At 38.2% G+C, this 22,286-nt stretch overlaps 2 protein-coding genes across 4 annotated transcripts; one reads left to right on the top strand and one right to left on the bottom strand.

The window, feature by feature from the left end:
* Window positions 1–254: 254 nt before the first annotated feature.
* On the bottom strand, window positions 255–5,272 carry si:ch211-137i24.12 (Immunoglobulin superfamily member). The gene is made up of 3 exons (XM_056235913.1): window positions 5,130–5,272; window positions 3,609–4,091; window positions 255–482 (listed from the first exon to the last, which is right to left on the bottom strand). The coding sequence occupies exons 1-3, from the start codon at window positions 5,194–5,196 to the stop codon at window positions 358–360; spliced, it is 675 nt and encodes a 224-aa protein (XP_056091888.1). The 5' UTR covers window positions 5,197–5,272; the 3' UTR covers window positions 255–357.
* A 6,094-nt stretch (window positions 5,273–11,366) lies between these two features.
* Window positions 11,367–22,071, top strand: zdhhc23a (zinc finger DHHC-type palmitoyltransferase 23a). Of its 3 annotated transcripts, none has more exons than XM_056235925.1 (6): window positions 11,367–12,128; window positions 14,264–14,325; window positions 14,484–14,634; window positions 14,958–15,608; window positions 18,775–18,942; window positions 20,741–22,071. In XM_056235925.1, the coding sequence occupies exons 3-6, from the start codon at window positions 14,513–14,515 to the stop codon at window positions 20,787–20,789; spliced, it is 990 nt and encodes a 329-aa protein (XP_056091900.1). In that variant the 5' UTR covers window positions 11,367–12,128; window positions 14,264–14,325; window positions 14,484–14,512; the 3' UTR covers window positions 20,790–22,071. The 3 variants fall into 3 exon arrangements, with proteins under 3 accessions (XP_056091900.1, XP_056091898.1, XP_056091899.1); XM_056235923.1 differs by lacking the exon at window positions 20,741–22,071 and adding an exon at window positions 19,069–20,118; XM_056235924.1 differs by lacking the exons at window positions 14,264–14,325; window positions 20,741–22,071 and adding an exon at window positions 19,069–20,118.
* The last annotated feature ends 215 nt before the right edge of the window (window positions 22,072–22,286 follow it).

Below are 22,286 nucleotides of genomic sequence, written 5' to 3'. Positions count from 1 at the left end.
ACTAACTTACATCTGTCCTATGTTGTTATGATAATATGAAAAGACTGCTTTCGATACTGAGAACCTACAACACAGCAGACTAGATTGAAAAAAAAAAAAGAACCAAACAATTTTTCATCTAAGGAACCATTCATGCAGAAATCCAGGTATTTTGAAATGGTAAAAACTGAAAAAAAACACTGGATTTGTCTGTGTATGTATTCGTATATTTTATCATTCGGAATATGGGGTGAGCTAAATGTCTCTTCTCAGTTCTTGGCAGTTTGACTGTGAGAGTATGTGCGCTTGTTCTCTTTTACCTTTGGCCTTTACCGTAACCTCTCCGCACTTTTAACCACCAAAGCCGTGGCTCCCACTTCATTTCGGCAGGCAGTTTAGTTTGTCCCTGAACTGAGTCAGTATCACAGCAACCAGCCCCGCTGCCACGCCAACAACTGCCACAACGATGCCAATCATAGTGCCCACCGACTCTTCAATCACACCTGAGCAGGGATTTGATGAAAAAAAGGTATAATCTCACTGTAATCTCTCATTGTCTCAGATGAATGACTGTAATTGGCTCCTTAAAAACAATACTTCATATGTTCACATTTACTCAGTTATCTAGCGTTCACATATAAACCATTTTATTTTTTTTACTAATTTTTCACTTTAATATTTATTGGTTATTGGCCATAACAGATTATTGGCACAGGCCATAGTTTTAATGCTAAGTTTAAAATTTGATACGTTTTTATAGGTATTTTTATATTTTTTGTTCTCAGTTTAAATTTTTAATTAAATTTTAATTAAATTTTTAGTTTTTGTATAACTTTTTTTTTTTAAATGTATACAGTTTCCATACATTTTTATTTCACATCAAGTTAAACTAAACGAAAATGCTGGCATCCAGCTGGAAAAAAAAAAGTTTCAGTTTTTTTTTCAGTTAATGTTTATTTTATTCAAGTAACAGAATGGTTTTTTTAATGGTTTCAATATAAATTTAGTTAACTTTAATAGCCCTGATTTGAATTGCACTAAGAAAATCACAAAAGGGAGGATTCACCCAAAAATGAAAATTTGCTGTTAATTTACTCACCCTCAGGCTATCCAAGATGTAGGTGTCTTTTTTTCTTCAGTAGAAATGTAAAGAACCATTTTACCTGAAATCGTGGTCCTTGGGGATTCTTATAATGCAAGTTACTGGGTGCCGTCACTACATTTTGTTTTGCCTGTATATGTTTTCTGATTCTCAAAGTAATGGTAGCGGTTGACTTGCATTCACCAAGGACCACGGTTTCAGCTAAAAATCATCTTTACTGTTCTACTGATGAAAAAAAGACACCTACATCTTGGATGGCCTGAGGGTGAGTAAATTAACAGCAATTTTTTATTTCAGGGTGAACCATCCCTTTAAGGTCTTCCTTGAGTTTTACAGGCCATAGATTCATTAAAAGATAAATATACACTCACCTAAAGGATTATTTGGAACACCATACTAATACTGTGTTTGACCCCCTTTCGCCTTCAGAACTGCCTTAATTCTACGTGGCATTGATTTAACAAGGTGCTGAAAGCATTCTTTAGAAATGTTGGCCCATATTGATAGGATAGCATCTTTGCAGTTGATGGAGATTTGTGGGATGCACATCCAGGGCACGAAGCTCCCGTTCCACCACATCCCAAAGATGCTCTATTGGGTTGAGATCTGGTGACTGTGGGGGCCATTTTAGTACAGTGAACTCATTGTCATGTTCAAGAAACCAATTTGAAATGATTCGAGCTTTGTGCATTATCCTGCTGGAAGTAGCCATCAGAGGATGGGTACATGGTAGACTTGTAGTCGAGACCGCCTAAACCGAGACCAAGACACTACCAAGACCAGATGGTATCGAGACCAAGACAAGACCAAGACCAAGACCAAGACCAAGACAAAGACAGACCAAGTCGAGACCAAGACCAAGTCGAGACTAAGACCGAGACCAAGTCGAGACCGGAGGGGAAAAAAAAACATTAGTGTTGAAGCTAAGCAATAACTTGTCAAATGTTGTTTTGCATTTGCCTGCCTATCTCTGCTGATTTCGAAGTCTCCAAATGAATCCATTCTGCAACTTTTAAATACATAATTATATTTTTAAAAACGAAATTATAGGCTTAAGTGCAGGATCCGAAAGTTGGTCGTTTTTGTCGCTATGGTTACACACACACACACACACACACACACACACCGTTGGCGGTGCGCTCAAAGTCATCTGTCAGTTGTGCAGTTACCCAAAATCTCCTGAATGAAGGTAAAACCCATCATGTCACTGATATGTGTTTTACTAAATATTAATATATCAAAAACTGTACATGATATGTGTTTTTTAAATCAAGTGATCAAAGTGCTCGTTGTTGCTGCGATCAGTGGCGCGGATACAGTGTTTTCTCGCGTGGCTCGCGCGCACCGCACTGTCTTCACTCGGACGCGCGCTTCAATCCGTTGCGGATATCGTCGTGGATATTGTAGTATTGTATTGCTAAATCCTCCGACCACTATGTCAGTCTGAGACAGCGAGACCTAGACAAGACCGAGAGGTCCGAGACCAAGACAAGACCGAGACCAAAGACCGTCAAGGCCAAGACAAGACCGAGACCACGTAAAAGTGGTCTCGAGACCGGTCTCGAGATCAAGACCGGTCTCGAGACATACATCACTAGTACATGGTGGCCATAAAGGGATGGACATGGTCAGAAACAATGCTCAGGTAGGCCGTGGCATTTAAACGATGCCCAATTGGCACTAAGGGGCCTAAAGTGTGCCAAGAAAACATCCCCCACACCATAGCACCACCACCACCAGCCTGCACAGTGGTAAAAAGGCATGATGGATCCATGTTCTCATTCTGTTGACGCCAAATTCTGACTCTACCATCTGAATGTCTCGACAGAAATCGAGACTCATCAGACCAGGCAACATTTTTCCAGTCTTCAACTGTCCAATTTTGGTGAGCTCTTGCAAATTGTAGCCTCTTTTTCCTATTTGTAGTGGAGATGAGTGGTACCTGGTGGGGTCTTCTGCTGTTGTAGCCCATACGCCTCAAGGTTGTGCGTGTTGTGGCTTCACAAATGCTTTGCTGCATACCTCGGTTGTAACGAGTGGTTATTTCAGTCAAAGTTGCTCTTCTATCAGCTTGACTTAGTCGGCCCATTCTCCTCTGACCTCTAGCATCAACAAGGCATTTTCGCCCACAGGACTGCCGCATACTGGATGTTTTTCCCTTTTCACACCATTCTTTGTAAACCCTAGAAATGGTTGTGCGTGAAAATCCCAGTAACAGCAGATTGTGAAATACTCAGACCGGCCCGTCTGGCACCAACAACCATGCCACGCTCAAAATAGCTTAAATCACCTTTCTTTCCCATTCTGACATTCAGTTTGGAGTTCAGGAGATTGTCTTGACCAGGACCACACCCCTAAATGCATTAAAGCAACTGCCATGTGATTGGTTGATTAGATAATTGCATTAATGAGAAATTGAACAGGTGTTTCTAATAATCCTTTAGGTGAGTGTATATATAAAATTAAATTATGTATCTGAATATTGGTTTGTACACTAATATCCTTAAAAACCCTAATTCTCTCTCACCCAGCTCTTTGCGGATGCTGAGTTTGGTCCCACCTCCATGAAGAATAGTTGAGTTTGTTGATATGAAGGCACACAAATATAATCCTTGATCTTCCACTGAAATGTTCCTTAGTGTCATAGATAGATCTCCCATAGGCAGATCACCAGACAAAAACACACGACCAGCAAACACATCCTCCACCGTCTCATTTCCATGTAGAACATTCCTCCTTTCCTCCAAACTCAGCACATACCAGCTCACGTTCTCCACAGCCAGTACTTCATCCACACCACTTTTTAAAAAACAGGGTAACATCACATTCTCCCCTTCCACAGCTTTTGCCTTTGGAGGCTGTTGTAAAATTGACACCCCCTGTGGGCCTGGAGGTTTGACAGCCGGCAGAGCAGGTAAAACCTCTGTTGTGGACGTGATGAGGATGGTCAGGGGAGTTTGATTGGTGATAATGGACGCATTTACAAGTAGACAAAGAGAAAGATGCCCACCTGTCAATAAAACATTATTATTATTTGCCAGTGCAATAATTATTCATTTAATGCATATCATATGTATAGTATATGTGAAAGAGTAGGCCTCATGAAAATGCACTTAAACTCTGTCACTTGTCTTGGACAAAACTCAATAACATCACATAAAAAAAAAGATGTATGTTTATTTGGCATGTGTAAAGCAGAACAGTTACCAGTCAAGAACATTTGAACCAATCAAGGAAAATTCACACATATACACTGATGCTATAAATAGATACAGTGGCTTGCATAGCAGTGTTATGGTGACAGAGTCCCTTTACTAAAATTAGAGACTCAAAAGTCACAAGGATTAAAATATCAAAAGTCCTATGTGGAGAGTAAATCCTCCAACCTTTACTTTATTAGATCAGTTCAGAACTTATTCGGTTGTCAGTTCAGAAATAATTCCTTATATTTTTTTAATAAAGACTGTACCAATAAACAGACTTAACATGAGTCGCATCACGTAACTCAGTGAATTAAAAAATGTTAAACTGATATGACTAAAATGTTGTAAACGTAACATTAATGCTGTAACCCTCTTTGCCTCGGTACAGTATAACATGTCTCTCTCTCACATACTTCATGTCTTCTCATTAATGTTCCATAAACACATGGAATTAAAAATACATTTTCTGTGAAACAGACAGTTGATTTAATGGCCAAATGACATTTCAAAGGTTCTAGTTAAAAGATGCAGACTTTAGAAATGAGTTAAATTGAGTGCATACTGCTTATTAATAGGTGAAGATGCAGTCTGTTTAGTTTAAAAGATTTATGACCGCAAACTACTTAATCCAGGCTGACGTGAGAGCAAGACATTTACACACATTTATGAGGTTAGCTGCTGAAATTAGGCATGTAATGTGCTTTTTGTGGATATGATTATTTGTGGAGGGAGGGAAAATATAAAGTCTGCTCTTTTGAGTTTTCTTGTTAATGTGTCAAGGTAAGTTAGTAGAGCACAGAGAAATGAGAATGCTATAATGCTGAGGGAAAGATAGAAAGTCTTACCTGTGAGGGCAGAGAGGAAAAGGTGACTAAGTAAGGTTCTAGAAGTTAAGAGACTGAGGAAAGCCATATCTGTCTCAGAGAAGTGTCACACACTGACACAGAGCTGACAGAGCTACACTTTGTCTCCCCCTCCAACACCACCACACACACTTTGGTCCTTTCCACACACTTAGTTACCTTGCCTGCCTACCTATACCATACTAGTGGTGTGCGGTGGTGTTTTAAAACAAGGCGCAAAATACTCACTTTTTTATATACATATCAAATGTAAATTTGTGTCCCAGTTACACTTAATTTTCCTGTTTAAATAAACATTACATAAAAAGAGAGACCAAATACAATTCTATTTTGTATCTTTACACTAACTATGTAACATTTCATAAACCCAAGAATAAATTTCATCAAGTTAGTGTTTTTACGCATTTTTACATTTATTCCAAAATAATAACTAAAGGCAGTAACAATTTAAACAATATTGTCTGAGGGGTCTGTTAAAAGTAAATGGGCACAGAGGCACTGTTACTTCACCTGCGGGTGTCGCTGGTGGACAGTGTTACTTTATAAAAACCAGGCTTGTACACTTTTTAATGTCACATTTTGTAATATTTGCGTTGTTTTATTTTTGTAATATAGATTATCTTCTCAACATATTTTTGAGGTGGCACTGCCTCCCTTGCCTCCTCGGAGGAAACGCCCCTGCTATCTATCTATCTATCTATCTATCTATCTATCTATCTATCTATCTATCTATCTATCTATCTATCTATCTATCTATCTATCTATCTATCTATCTATCTATCTATCTATCTATCTGCCTTCGTCTGTCTATTTCTATATTATGTCGTTGTATACAAATATGGCAAACTGTTGAATATTGCACTCCGTTATGTGCCGTAACAAAATTGAGTAGCTCAGTGAGTCTATATACAGTAGATTCTGGCTTAAAACTCCCACAAGAGCAATGTGAGGCCTCCAGAGTCTACAAAGTATCTACAGATTATATTACCGGGAGATCAGGCGTGATGACAAATGATGTGGTCTGTTGTGTTGAGATGTGCAGTATATGTGGCTATCCAGTCTGAAATTTAACTCTCCCTCCCTCACTCCACTACGAAAGAAATGAGGAGATTAGAGAGTGGAATATTTTAAATGGAAGGTTTATGCACTTAGCAACACTAGAAAATAAAGAATGACGTAACCCATTCGAAAATGTGAAATGTGTCAAGGCCAATGAGAAAAGCTCTCTTGGACTCAAACTACAGTGGAGCACTTGAAATGTAAACTTTGCCGTTTGCAAAATGCAATTAAGATGATAGTGGAACTGTACCTCAATAAAAAAATATTTTGCAATAAATTCAAAACTCTCTGCAGGATGTGGTACTGCTGACCTCTGCTACGGAGCAGAATCCAGGATGTTGGAATGACTTTGGAGTCCCACGGTCAGTAAACGTTTCTCTGGAAAATTCGAGTCTGATTAATCAATAGCGCCATCCAGCGTTCAGATATTTTTTAATATTCGGTGTCAGCCATCAACACCGATGACCTCTGTTGCTACTTTCAGCGCGGGTCGCTCTCTGTTGTTTCACACACACGCATCTGGCTTTTCAGTTATCGACTGTAGTAAAAATTACCTCGGAGGACTTCACAATGTTGTAGGCCTAGTGTTCGATGCTGCAAGGAAGAATTTGTATATTATAACAAAATAGGAACTAGCTATTTCTTTAGCGAAATCTTTCAGATAACAAATAGGCAAATATTTATTTGGTGAGTAGCTAGCTCTGCAGGTACTGTAAATAAAAGTCCTGTCCATCTCTATGTTGCTGTCATACATCCATCATCTCAGAGAATGGCAGGCAATTAAAACAGTCATATTCCTCAAACTGCATTTTAAGGTACGTTTGTTGAGTGCATGCTGAAATGTATGCATGCCCTTTTACTGAAGGCCATTATGAATTTGAATGCATATGCCTCATGCTGTTTTAATGTGGAGGATATAATTATAAAGACATTTGTTTTACAGTTTATCGTTACAAGGGTCACGTCATGCCCTGCTCTTCCTGTCTGTGCCTCTTTCAAATTGTTCAGCTTGTTCATGATTTCATTACAGAGTGTGTGTAAAGCAAACACAGCAGTCACTGCAAAAGGCACACACAATTTGTCTCTCTTGCGTGCTCTATCAGAGATAAAATGCATAACGCTGATGGATAAACTGAGTTTCCGGATCATTATGTCATCTTAGTCAGACAGAGAAAGACAGGCTACACCCATAGATGCATTAGACAGACAGACTGCATTAGACCAAGTGCATTAAGCCTAAAGGTCGGCTGCAGTATGTGAATGTGAGCGCTAATCATACGCAGGCTTTTAACACACTCACTCCAGTTAGTTCCGGTTCACTTTTAGTCTTTGCCACAGAGAAGCTCAATATCAACTGCATTACTGTAAGGCATTACAGTAAGAGCTGCACTATCATGACAGAGCCTAGATAAGACTCCAGCGCCAGTGTGCTGAAGATATTTTTACACACTAATGTTTAAGTTGATTATGGGTGTCTTTAAAGGGATAGTTCAGCCAAAAATAAAATTCATTCACCTCATGTTGTTACAAACCTGGATAACTTTTTCACTTTCTCTCTTCTGTAAAACACAAAAGGAGAAATTCTAAAGAATCTACTGGTCTTTTTTTTTTTAAATGCAAAAGCACCATAAAAGTGGTCCATATGATGATTCTTTTTACATCTCGTTTTCTTAAGACGCTTAGACACTTAGTTTGTGTGAGGAACAGACTATACAATTTAATAATCTTTCCCCTCCAGTGAGCTGTCATTGATTCATAAAGCTTATTTGTGAACAAATCATTCAGACTGTTTTCGTGAACCGTATCAAGGGATTCATTGAAAAAATACGACTCAGTGCCCAAAAGAGAGCTAAAACGATCACAAGCGAATGATGACTTGAATTTAAGTTTGTTTCGCACATAAAGCTATGGTATCAGAAGACTTTAAGGCCCTGTTTACACCTGGTATTAAGATGTGTTTTAGTCGATCGGATCACAGGTGGATGACGCTAAATACAGCTGTAAATGGGGTCTAAAACGTTTTGAGCTTGTCCACTTTGGACCACTTCCAGAGGTAGTCGACAACGCATTCGACCGGATTGCTTTCGTGATGTAAACGCTCATTTGGTCGAATGTGTTCGAACAGCCACAAAAGGCCGCCTACTAAACATTATGGGAAGTGCGCTATCCAGATGGGATTTAAACTTTGTCGGCTGAAGAGCCACGTTTGGTTTGAAGACAAAAAAACATACCAAGCACAATGTTCTCTCACTTTTCCTGATTTCTAACACGCACTCACAGTGTTCGGCGTGGTCTTGCGGCTGTCAGCAGAAACGAAAGCTGATGCTCTCAGTATTTTATCTGTTTTCTGCAATCGTGCTTAAAATGTAAATTGCGTGAGATTATTTCGTCCATTAAATTAAAAGATCTAAAAAGTTTATACATTCACCCGCCCATAGACCCTACCCAAAGAAATCAGGGCAGAAGTGGTTGAAAGTGGACAAAAGAGACAGATTAAAATACCATATAACCGGGAATGTGTCTCCCTCGCCTACATGGGATCCGATCGACCAAAACGCATCTTGATACTAGATGTCAACAGTGGCTAAATATAACATAGCCTCACTACTTTTATGATCATTTGATGGTGATTTTATATCCATTTTGAAGCTTGAAAGGACATTGCATGGGAATTGTAAAAAAAGGTAGAATTTTCATTTTGGGGCAAACTATCCCTTTGCATGTGTGTGGTAGCTTTTTTTCTTCTTAGCACTGTTTTATTGTATAACCAAACATGGTCTGTGATTAATTGTATTCTCAAATGAAATACTCACAAGCACAAACAAAAGCACACCTGAGGTCCTGCTTAGCAACTGGGGGAATGGAGCCCAAATCAGCAGTTTATAAAGACCAGTTAGAAGGGATAAATTCTTCATATTTTGCTTGTGTAATCTGTTTACTTTGTTTTCCCTCAAACGATGAGGTCATAGCAGAAGAACACCTGTTGCATTTCAAAGACTGTTTTATCAGCAAACTGCTGCTGTTAAAGCCTCTTTTACCTATGAATGCCCTGTAGACTCTTGCATGTGTTTTTATTGTAGGCTAATCGTGACTGGTGTTTATGCCATTTTGAGATGCAAATGAATTGAGAGTTACGCACATGCCTCTTATTTGGGGAGATTTTAATCAAGTATTAAATCAAGTATTTCATCCACTTCTGTGTTTGTGAAACTAGTTCCACTGTCATTTTGCCTTTGACAGGTGTCTATGCAGTAAATAGGCAACCCATGCACTGGGTTTAAAAGGGAACATTGTGTCCTCCTGTTGGTTCAGTTCATCGCTTACAAGAAACCTGATCTCAGAGGGTGTGGTCACATCAAAGGATTCACATATCCGAGCTATCGCACTAGGAGGTCACATATCATCTCCACTGTGACTATAGTTTGACCCTGACCTCCGAATATGGTTGCTAAAGATTGATGTGTCAACTGCTGCCTACACATACAACCAAGTTTGGGGTGAAGGAAGATAGAGAGTTATGAGCACTGTAAGCGATCTGATGACATGTATACTATTTAGAAGGACAGCGTTGGTCAAGACTTGGCAGTTACAAAGTATTTTGTTTCTTGATGGGATTGGAGACTCCAGCAGGAGCTACAGCAGCTTCACCTCCACAAGAGACCACTGGCTCTCACATCATGTAGCACCTGCTGACCACCGGAAGGAAACTTTTAATGGCTGACTTGCAAGAATCGCGCCGGATGAGCAGTAGCACACCTGGTCTATGGGCATGTCGAATTCTGCTTAAGAAAAGCTAAAAGGAAATGGTGATATTTCTAGAAAGTGTCATGCCCATATTACATAAAAACGTATATTTGGTGGGGATTTGAACTCAGTAATCTTCTCACACTATAAATAAAACACAATACCGCCAGACAAAAACATATGGGTCCTATTTTTTTTAATAAGGCTACATTTAACTAACTAAATTTTAATTATTTTCTATTATAGCCTAATTATTTTTTATTTTCAAGAATTAAGTGTATAGTCAATGCTTCTTTTTTTTGTACAATTTATGTACAATTTAAATCTCTCCCCCAACAGACCGATAAAATAAAGTAAGAACATAAAATGTTAAGTATTTTGGAGTTGAAAAAGTAAAGCTGCATTGAAGGGTCAAAAGGGAAAGGTCATGACTGCTTCCAATTTGTCGAGCAACACACAGATTGTAAAACTTTTTGATATAGCAATTGTCATAAAACTAAAAATGTACTTTTTTGTTTACGTACAATGGCCTATATCAAAACCTGCCAATAACTAAAACATTTTTTGTAGCGTATTTATTCACAAACACGGGCTAAAATTGACGGGCAGACAATAGGGGGGTGAGCAGGGGCACAACCTAACGCGGGGCTAGTTGTAACACACTTTGTTTTAAATACTTCCACACATGCATGTATTTAGTTGCCATATCAACAGTAGAGAAAAAAATGGACCAAAATTCTGAAATCTTTGGAAGATATTACTGAACATTACTTTAACCATAGCAAAAGTGAATTGAAGTTATTTTTTCATCTCTGTTTTTTGTGTTTATTTAAAATTAGACAAATCTGATATTATTTTAATCTCATATATGTTATTTAACAGTTGAGATAGTCCTTTAATGCTTATCTAACCACACTAACCAGGTTTAAATCCCAGTTGTGCAGGTGGGACATGTTGTAACACTGCATTAGAGAGCTATTCTATACTTTTATGAATTTATTGAGAAAACATGAGAAAAAGGTGAATAAAGACTGAGGGTCAATGTTTAGAAATTATTAACTATTATTATGTTTTGAACTATGCTAGCTGTGTGTTTGTTGTCAAACTCAAAAATGTGTTTATTTAAAAAAATGTTTTAATGCCATTATTTTATATGAAAAAGTTCATTGTCTTTTATTGACAAAATATTTTAGTTTGTCTTGTATATTTTTTTGATTGGATCAGATAACATTTTTATCTGGTCATGTTACAATGTACCCCACCTATGGGGCATGTTGTCACATTTCACTTCCATTCTTTCGGGGTATATCCAGAAAAAAGTATAGCCTACACTGTATTAAAGAAACAAAACCACATAATTGGACTAGACGTGTGAAATGAATGCGGGGAGAAAAAAAAAGAAATACTCTGAACCCTTAAGTGGGTTACACAAACTGAGAAAGTAAAAAAGCGTTAGGTTGTGCCCCGCTCTCTCCTAGGTGAGTTCAAATTTGAGGTCACAAGTACTCTGTGACCCGATGTTTGGCCCGCCGGTTATGCACGGTACGCGCGCCGGTAACTTTCCGCGTCGATTCACGTTTTCGCTGTCACGGTAACACCTGCCAACTTCCTTTTTCAACGACGGCACCCAGCCCTATCGGTAACAACGCTCATAAACAGGTTCCTCTCACGCGCCTGCTCTCAGAACATTTGAGAGACCGGAACGGGAGCGCGCAGAGTTATCTATCATGCCTTTCCTTCCTTACAGTTCTGAGAATCTTCACGAGCTGCACCTCATAGTCTGATACACCCTACAAGGAAGCGCCTTCCTGTGTATTGCACGTATTTTTAGGAGCAAACGAATGAGATGTAGGCTATCTCTTAAAAATATAGATTTTGCTTACATTTATATAATTGTTATATGAAACGAAGACGCGCCTGGACTTCCACCTGCTTTCTCTGACGGGAAATAGCCTATTCGTTTGACCGAGAAAAAAAAATCGGATTACGGATAAAACTTCATTTGGATTTCTATGGATGACATCTTGACATCTCAGGCTAAACAAACTGACCTGTTCTTTTTCCAAACTACTACAAGTGCAACTGAAGATCAGGAAAGACTCACCAGGAATAGATGTATAAACTGAAGAACTTCGTGTGGGATGCATTTCCATCTGTGTTGAGGCTGTTAAACCATAGGTAAAAAAAAAAATATATATATTATGCTAAGATCATTTTGATATAGGTTTCAAAAAAGAAATTATTGTTGATATGTATTTTAAGTGGTCTTCAGAAATGTAATCATCCTATTTAGAGTTAATTTTGAATCACAATCAAGGGCAAACCTTTTTTTACTCCAGGGATCAAATGTAATTTAAAACATGTCAAACACATGCTGCTCAATTATTTTCTCTATTTCACAACTTATGATGGAGAACGGCCTCCCAGGGAAAAGTTTTTTGATGGCCCAATTATATAATCCACATGAGACATCAGATGGCCTTGATTCAAGTTACAAAGAGCAAATTTAGATATTAACCCTTTCATGCATGAATTGACAACCTCAGTCAGGATCCCCCCAACCATACGATGTCCTTAGATGTTACTTGATGCTACAACATTTTTTTAATTTTACCTGCAAGAGTAGGCTAGAAAGAATAAATTGATATTTCTGACTGGCCATGTGCAACTATGCCATCAAAACCCATGCAAGAAAGTGTTTTTTGAATAGCTGTCCACTGTCACTTCTAAAGGGTTAATAGTATTTTCTGCATTGATACACTACATAATTATAGACCAGAGCTTATGTTATTGTGTGCGTCCATCTGTATGTCTGTGCCAGTGTCAGCTCCCAATTCACTGTAAAACCTGATGAGTTAGTTCAACTCAAACCGTTTGAGGAAACCGATTGCCTTAAATCATTTAAGTTTATTAACTCAAACAATTTAAGCTTTAAAAAATATTTTATTTGTGTTCAAGTAACTCAATAACTTATTGTTAAGATAACTTGGTGAAATAAAGTTAATAGTACTAATTCCATTCAGTTAATATAACTTAAATCTATGAAGTACACTGTAAACCCAAATAAGTTGGCAGAACTCAAAATACTTTTATTAGTATAAACTTAGTTAGCTTTAAAAAGCTAATCTGCTAACATAGTAAATGCTAACATATTAGCAATAGTATGTTATACAGAAACACTTACTGTATGAGCACAGCAATACGATTACTCTCCCTTTCGAGTGCCATCGGCAAAGCATGCTGGGAAATAGACATCACAGCTGTTTCAGTTAAACTTAAGTTCGTCTAAATTAAAATAAATAATTTCATAAAACTCAAAACAATGAAACAGTTCAGTTTACTTAAAATATATCAGTTCAGTGAACTTGAAAGAAAAAGAAAGTGCTAAATAAACTAATTTGTTTAATTTAAGTTTGTCCTACTCAAACCAATTAATTATTTTGAGCATTAGGGTTTGAGAAAGACATGGGTTGGGCCAGATGTCCGTGTTAGACATCTGACTATGTGCTGTTCCTCTGTGACTTGAAACTAGTGAGCTTAGGCCATTAGTGTGTAAATTACCTATTAAAATGATTCACCTCACTTGAACTTTTTTGTATTTAATTTATTGTATTTTCTTATATATATATAATATATATAAGTATTGTATGTATTTTCTTATATATTATATATATATATACTTTTTTTTCAAGGAATTTAGCAAAATGTAATTTTTTTTCTTTGACAATATAGGGGGGTTTGTCATGATCACTGGCATATATATATATATATATATATATATATATATATATATATACATACATACATATATACATACAGTATATATATATATATATTTATGCCAGTGATCATGACAAACCCCCCTATATTGTCAAAGAAAAAAAATTACATTTTGCTAAATTCCTTGAAAAAAAAGTATATATATATATAATATATAAGAAAATATACAATACTTATATATATTATATATATATAAGAAAAATTTGCTTTGATAGACAAGAATGACCCTTTCTTACCCAAATCACAGATTTATGTATTAGACTAGATTAAGGAATCCCTACCTGGTGAAGTTCATTATTAAATAATAAAAAAGGGTGAAATAAGAAACAATTAAGAATCTGTCCTCTAAAATTGCACAAAAATGCCAAGAGGGCTGACACTTACTGTTTTGCACACTTCATAAAATCAGTTCCATAAATTTGTTATTTGTGCATTGTGGATGGTCTGATAACCATCAAGATCAAGTGTAAAGTGATATAAGGAGAGCACTGACAACGCTATTGACAAGGACTGATTTTGTTATTTCTTTCCAGCCAGTGCAACACATGCTTTTTACATGAAGCTTCTGATGAAAAAAGCAGCAGATGACCAGCAAGTAAGCTGAACAAGAAATCTACCTGCATCCGTTATGTCAGCTAACAGCTGGAACTTCCAACAGCCCTGAATCAATCCTGTCCAAACATGAATGAACCCTTTCCACTTATTTGAATAAATGTGATCCAACCAAATACTAAAAAAAGCTTGGTCTCACAGTGAAGGCAGATTGTCTCTGACACAAAGAGATGAAACGAGAACGTTTTAAGCCCCCGCATCCAGATGACCCTCTGTGCTGCTGTGGAGACATCGACCAGCAAAGAGAGTACTGCTGCTGTGACTGTGAAGAACTTGATGATGCCTGTGAAAGGTCAGAGGTCAACCATTTAACCATTCATGGCAGGGAGGGGAACTTTGTCATTGCATTTGTTCATATAAGCTTTCTAAAGAGTAGTTCACACAGAAATTATTCTAGGAATTAATTTTGTCCTCGTTTACTCACCTTCAGTTTTTTCCAAACGCTTTTTTATCCGTGGAGATCATTTGCAGCTGATATTTTCCATGCAACAAAAGTCTGTGAAGGTGTGTAAATGAGGACAAACCTTTCATTTATGGCTGAATCCATCAATTTTTATTTGTTTTGCTCTTTTCAATGAAAATGTCTTTATTTCCTCTTTCATCCCTTCTCATTAGGTTACTCAGAGGAGAGCCAGACAAGCCAGACATCTTCTCTCGTTTCATCTCTCATATGGCTGATTGTTTGGGTTTGCCATGTTGTGCCATAGGACCCCTTCGATTGGAGCTCTCTGTTTTACCTCCCATGGTATTAATTCCTGGCCTGTTGCGAGTGGCGGCAATTAATTGTATCTTGGGAGTTGTAGTCTTAACTGCCCTACCAGGACTGGTGCTTTGGTATTACTATGTGACTCACAAAAGGAAAAGACGCACATTGTTTTTCCTTAGTTTGGCACTTTTCTCCCTTGCCTATATGTACTACCTTTTCCTTACTGAGATCGTTCCCAGAGGAGACGTAAGTAATCTGCAGCTGGTTACCGTGACGACAGGCATGATGTCGACGCTTATCTCCCTTGTGCGCACCAAACAGGGACCAGGCCTTGTCAAATCCCAATCATTAGCTCTGGGAATCAACAGTAGCTCTACAACCAATCAGAGCACAAACTTACCCAGAGACTCTACCACCTACAATGGAATCAGCCAGTCAAAGGGGGAGAAGGAAGGAAAGAAAAAGTTATGCCCTGTGTGCAGACTGGTGCGCCCACCAAGAGCTGGGCACTGCAGGATCTGTGGGGCATGTGTCCTACGAATGGACCACCACTGTGTTTGGTGAGTTTCTCACTCCTTCTTCTGTGAAAATTGAGTATGAAATCTTTATTCTCAATGTGAAGTGAATGAATATTTAAATATTCTGGAAACTAGAGAAAAAGGTTGTGCACTGGGGCCATTTTCCATATGCAGTGTGTCATGAACAACCAGAGAAGGTTAGATCCAAACGCAGCGTGAGTTTATTAGAGGATAGTCAGACAGGCTAGGGTCACAGACAGCAAACACAGCATAGGAGACGAGGCAATACTCAGAGTCCGATAACCAGGCGGGAAGACAGAGGAAGGCGGCAGACGAAACGGAATCCAGGAAACAGGCGATGGGTCAGAAACACAGACAGGACTAGACTCAGAAAAGCTTGGTGATGTCCACAACAGTAAAACAAGACTTAGCAATGAGTGATAGTGAGAGTGGGGTACAAATGAGTGTGGAGCTGCGTGTGGAACTAGATGCAGGTGTGAGAGTGATCAGTGGAAACAGGTGTGCGCAATCAGTCCAAGGGAAGCCAGTGCAGAAGTGGAGCGCCCTCTCGTGACACTAGGGCAATCCAGCCGAACTTCATCACACAGTGTTATGGTAACCAAGGGGGTAATCCATCGACCGGAAGTTGAAGCCGGCCGGGTGCCGCCATGTTGTAGCAGAACTTCACTTGCGTTAGCATTTCCATTGACTCCCATTCATTTTGGCGTCACTTTGACAGCGAATAACTTTACATCTGAGGCGTTTAAAGACTCCATTTGTCCATTATTTATTTCTAAAGAAACACGACAATGTATAAAGGGCTCCATTACCTTCTATGTTACATTATGGCCCCGTAGAAACAGATTTAGTAAAAACAGGCTAACGATTGCGTCATAACCACTCGACTCTCTGTCGCGCTGTACAGAAATTACCGTACAGACAGGAGGAGAAGCTCGCAGGCAATCGGGGGGACGTCCCGTCAAGGGAGAAGCCCATAGATAATGAGTCCATAAAAGCAACGGAATACTTACTCCTGCTCACTCACGCCAAAGAACTCTTTGCTCAAGTTCCCCGTCTCTGCCAGATTAACGTTGGCAGTTTTCACGCACAGCTACTAGAAGATTAACCTCTGTCAGACAGGTTGCTCACGTCATCAAGCTTAGTTTGAGTCGGTCTGAGTCTGCGCGTCAGGAACGGAAGTTCTCAAAAATCGCTAAAAGTGGGCTTCAACTGTCTCAACTGAGTTCCAATGAGATCGCTCTGTCCACTTCTTATACTGTCTATGATGGTAACGCATTACTAGTAACTAGTAAACTAGTAGGCTAACTAGTAAAGTAACACATTACTTTTAAATTTACAACAAAATATCTGAGTTACTTTCAAATAAGTAACGTATTACTTTGATTTTCCATTTATTGCCTGACATTGTGTCCCCATTGTGAGAGAAATCGTGAGTAAGTGTAGAGGCTTTGTGTGCGCTGTGTAAACATGATGTTATTGTAGTTCTAGACTAAATGTCAGCATCTCACTTGCACAAAAACAGATTCAGTATAACTCAAAATTAATAGAAACAGTGAAACACAATCCCAGAATATTACGCAAACCTGCAATAATTAAATATATTAAATTACACAAATATACTTCATGTATTTAATCTCACTTTATTAACCAATTAGCCAGTGTTCGTTGAGCCACTTCAACCGTGCTAATAAGCAAAAATGACTTTGCTGATATTGCTGGAGTAAGCGTGTTGAATTTTCTTCTCCATCCTGTTCTTCTTCAATCCAGAATGGCAGCACAGCTGAAAGGTTTTTTAAAAACTGCGCCCTCTACTGTACGGTTGTGAATTTGCATTTCCTTCAACTTGAAGCTTATTTATTTCACTTTTGGTGTGAAAGAGCCTTCACATTTGCCAAAAATAGAACTTTTTTTGTTGTTATTAAACACACAAACAAGCAAGCCCAGTCCAGATGAGAATAAGTAAAGCAAAAGTAATAAAACATTACTTTCCATAAAGTAACTAAATAACGCTAGTTAATTAATTAATTATTTATTTTTAGGAAGAAACACATTATTGTGAGGCATTACTTTTAAAAGTAACTTTCCCCAACACTGTATATATGTGTATGTGTCTTTCAATGACACAATTATCTGTATCTACACTTCCATTCAAAAGTTCTCAAGTTCTCAAAACTCAGGCTGCATTTATTCGGCCAAAAATACAGTAAAGCACTAATATTGTAACATATTGTTACAATTAATATAACTGTTTATATTAATTAAATATATTTTAAAATGCAATTTATTCCTGTGTTGGCAAAGCTGAATCTGCATCATTACTGCATCATTGTCTTCAGTGTCACATGATCCTTCAGAAATCATTCTAATATGCTGATTGGGTGCTCAAGAAACATTTCCTTTTATCAATGTTAAAACAGTTGCGCTGCTTATTTTTTTGTGGATAGTATTTTTAAATGATTATCATATTTAATTATTTATTATTCATTTTTAATTAAAAACCCAACATAAATAAAAGTCCTGATGTATGCACAATAAAAGGAGAGAGAGTAATGTGGCCATTCATGATGTTCACATCTTGGTGTCAGAAACTCAATATTGCATTATAATTTTAGATGATCATTCAAAAATATTACTTTATGTTTGTACTTGTTGGGTAATCAATCAAAAGAATATGTTTTATATCAAACATTAATTTTCATGTCGTTATTTTGGCTTCATGCACATCCCTAGTATAGAAATAGTTGGACAATTCCAAAATGAATTGTAGGCCATTCTCTTAGTATTATCATGCCAGTTGTTTTTATTCTTTTTCTGATCTTTTCACAATTGTTTGCATGTACACTACCCGATCACACACACATATGTTCAAGCTGATTCCCAAAAGACGTCACTGGAGCAGGGCAGGCTGGAGAGACATGTGCAAAGGCCACAGGAACGCAGCTTTCAGCACAGTAAAGGGAGATCTCGCCAGGCCAATCTGTCTCTGTGCTGCTTCAACACACACAGGCACAAATAATAACAGGAACATGCCATAGACCGTAACATGTCATTCTTATTAAAGCCACATTTAAGAGAGAGAAAATAGTGTAACTGTTCTTGACTTGGTTTTTGGTCTTAATATGTCTGTATGTGTGTTTACAGTACTGCTTACGTTTTGTGTCTTTGTGTGTGTGCCTCTCCACCACAGGATAAACAGCTGTGTAGGCCAAGCCAATCACAGGCAGTTCATTTTGACGCTTCTTCTCTTCCTATTGACATCCTTCTATGGGATCAATTTGGTGTTACGAAGTGTATGTCCTCGACAGAGTCTATTCACAGCCATGTTATACTGTCCCGGAGTCTACAACCAATACAGGTACACCATCCACTACTTTTTTTAATTTTTTTTTTTACATACAGTATACATGTGTTTAATGGAAATATGCACATACGCAGTGTTTTCAGCCTAATATAACACATTTGTGTGTGTTTGTGTGTGTAGCACAGCCCTGTGCTTTACATGTGTGTGGTACAGCGTTATCATAACAGGTGGTCTGCTCCACCTGTTCATCCTTCAGATTATCAATGTCAGTTACAACGTAACAGAACGCGAAGCTCAAATTGCTTTGCGCAACAAAACCGGCAGACGGCGCTTTTGTGGCCTGGTTGTGGAGACTGGTGTCTATTCAAGAGGTTTCCTCCAAAACTGGATTCAGTTCCTCACAATGAACACGGATGACAATGAATCCCCCTTCACCTTCACAGACATGGTATGACACAAGGGACTACAGGCATGATCCTGGGTAGTATTTAAGCCTTAATGATGCGATATGTTGAACACAACTGTGTTTAGGTCTAAAAAGTTGGTTGACACATTTACCTTGTTTGCATCAGGCAGAACGGTACTTATTATGGACAGTATGGAATTGGCAAGCAGGAACTTCTAGGCAGTCAGTTTAAATTGATGAAAACATTGTGTTTTTGGTATTTTTTGGGGTGGGGGTTATTCCAGTCGTCATGTACACTGATGAACCAAAACATTATGACCAGTCACAGGTAAAGCGAATATTATTGATTATCTCCTAACAAGGCCACATATTAAGGTTTGGGTTGATTAGATGGTAAGCAAACGTGTTGGATGCAGAAGATATGGGCGGGAATAAAGATCTGAGCGACTTAGATAAGGGTTAAATTGTTATGGCAAGGCGACTAGGTCAGAGTATCTCTGAAACGGCAAGGATTGTGGGTCGCTCCTGGTCAGCAGTGGTGAATTTACTAACAGTGGTCCGAGGAGGGACAAACCACAAACCAGCGACAAGGTGTTGGGTGCCCAAGGCTCATCGATGCACGAGGGCAACGATGGCTAAAATTTGAATGAATGTTATGGGAGGAATGTGTCAACGCACAGTGCATCGCACTCTTACGTATGGGGCTGCATAGCCGCAGACCAATCAGGGTGTCTATGATGACCCCTGTCCACCGCCTATGGGCAAGTGAGCATCGGAACTGGACCTTAGAGCAGTGGAAGAAGGTCGCCTGGTCCAATGAGTCACACTTTTACCTGGGGAAGTGATTGCAACAGGATGAACTGTGGGACGACGACAAGCCGATGGATGGAGTGTGATGCTCTGGGAAATGTTCTGCTGGGAAACTCTGGGTCAAGCCATTCACGTGGACGTCAATTTGACAGATGCCGCCTACCTAAACATTGTTGCAGACCAGGTACAGCCCTTCATGACAATGGCATTTCCTGGTGGAAGTGGGCTCTTTCAGCAGGATAATGCAACCTGCCACACTGCACACAAATGTTCAGGACTGGTTTGAGGAACAGCCTCCAAATTCCCCACACTGTAAAAAATGGTTTAACATAGGCCTCAACACTTGACACACAAACCTTAAGAATGGTGACAATCAATAAATATAAAAAGATGAGCTCTTTACACAACAAAACAAATAACTAACAACAATGACTATAATGATATATATATTATTTAAATGAAGTCAGCAAACTCACAAACCCTTTACATTTCAGAAAAATGCAGTTCTTTGTTCTTTGACGAGTTGGGACAACATTTGGGGAATTCTGTTGGTCTGACATGGGTTTTAATATTACTTAGTATTTGAGACTCAAAAGGTTTCGTAAACTGGAAAATATGTAGTTGCTTTTTTTACAGTGCAGATCTCAAGCCAACTGAACATCTGTGGGATGTGCTGGACCAATAAGTTCGATCCACAGCGGCTCCACCTCACAGCCTGGAATTGAAGGATCTGCTGCTAATGTCTTGGTGCCAGATACAGGATGGCTACAGGGGTCTTGTGGAGTCCATGCCTCAGTGGGTCAGCGCTGTTTTGGCAATACATGGAGGACCTCATTCTAGGCAGGTGGTCATAATGTTTTGGCTCATCGGAGTATGGGCATATTCAATTAGGTTCAAAGTGTTATGCAACCACAGCAGCTATTTCATGAAATTAAACTGCCTGGTGGTCGCACATATAATGAATCTTTGCCCATGAAGGCTGTTACTTTATAGCACATAATCAAATTGTATGAATGCAACATGCTGCAATGATCAAACATAAGTAACTTTGTAATCTTAGTAGCAAATCAAGTATGTGTGTTTTAATGACAAGTGTAAGAAATATTAGTAGTATAAGTTGTAATGAATTAGTGATGATCAAAGCCCAGAAAATAAATCTCACAACCTGAAATGTCCCTGCATTATTGCAATTAAGAAATGTTTCAGTGATTGTTAGATATTTATAATTATTTATGACAATGGTTGACACCATTATATGAGAACTGAACTGAGCTGGACGATGACATCACTGTTTTCTCCAGAGCTGCTGTATAGATAAATGAACTTAATTATTAATTAACTAATGATTTTTACAATGGAAATGAATCAACACTGAACTTACTTAAACTAGACAATTACTTTCTTTTAGAGCTGCTTTACAGCCTTTGCTGCATTATTTTCCTGTTATCTCTGTGAAGCTGCTTTGAAACAATCTGTATTGTCAAAAGCGCTCTATAAATAAAGGTGCTGACTTGACTTTATAAATATTATATTTAAAATATTAAAATAGTTCACCCATGAAGTTCTTTCATCAATCACTCACCTTTGCGTTATTTCAAAGTGCTCTTGATATTTCGGATGGGGGTGTTGAATAGAGACAGACCATTTTTGTGTAGATATTTCCTTTTTAAAGTGGGACATCTATTGAAACCTTAAAACGATATAGTTCACCCAAAAATGAAAAATGTTGTCATCATTTAAAGGAGAGGATCATTTAAAAAATGCCTGTGGTGTTTGTCCATAAAGTGGTGACCAATGTCCAATATACTCACTCTTATGATGTTCCAAACCAACTGATTTTGCCCTTACAATGAAAGTCAATGGGGCCTAGTGTTGTTTTGGACGCCACTGACTTTCTTTTGTCTTTCACAGAAGACCAATGAAATTCAGTGAGGTTCAAAACAACATTAGACACCATCATATGGACAAAAAAAATAAATAAAAAAAATAAGGATGTTTTTTTTATGTTTCGTAGGACAAAAAAGAAAGTCATACCGGTTTAGAATTACATGAGGCTAATTAAAGGATGACAAAATGTTCATTTTTGGGGGTGAATTAGCTCTAAATCTGAATTTTTTTTTTTTTAAAAACCCTTAAAAAATAAAGGAAGATAGAACAAAGATTTATCAACCTGCCAAGTGCT

Source organism: Rhinichthys klamathensis, unplaced genomic scaffold (assembly GCF_029890125.1).
Source record: "Rhinichthys klamathensis goyatoka isolate OS25496 unplaced genomic scaffold, OSU_Roscu_1.1 h1tg000433l_1, whole genome shotgun sequence".
Lineage (NCBI taxonomy): Eukaryota > Metazoa > Chordata > Actinopteri > Cypriniformes > Leuciscidae > Rhinichthys > Rhinichthys klamathensis.
Note: the sequence above shows the minus strand (reverse complement) of the source record. Positions and strands in the feature narration are given on the sequence as shown.

Coding starts and splice junctions, on each gene's coding strand:
- si:ch211-137i24.12 (XM_056235913.1), bottom strand. CDS start 5,196: ATGGCTTTCCTCAGTCTCTTAACTTCTAGAACCTTACTTAGTCACCTT. Junction 4,092..5,129: donor TTTCCTCTCTGCCCTCACAG/GTAAGACTTTCT, acceptor TTTTATTGACAG/GTGGGCATCTTTCTCTTTGT. Junction 483..3,608: donor CAGCATCCGCAAAGAGCTGG/GTGAGAGAGAAT, acceptor ATCCCTGCTCAG/GTGTGATTGAAGAGTCGGTG.
- zdhhc23a (XM_056235924.1), top strand. CDS start 14,513: ATGAAACGAGAACGTTTTAAGCCCCCGCATCCAGATGACCCTCTGTGC. Junction 14,635..14,957: donor CTTGATGATGCCTGTGAAAG/GTCAGAGGTCAA, acceptor CCTTCTCATTAG/GTTACTCAGAGGAGAGCCAG. Junction 18,943..19,068: donor GGAGTCTACAACCAATACAG/GTACACCATCCA, acceptor TTGTGTGTGTAG/CACAGCCCTGTGCTTTACAT.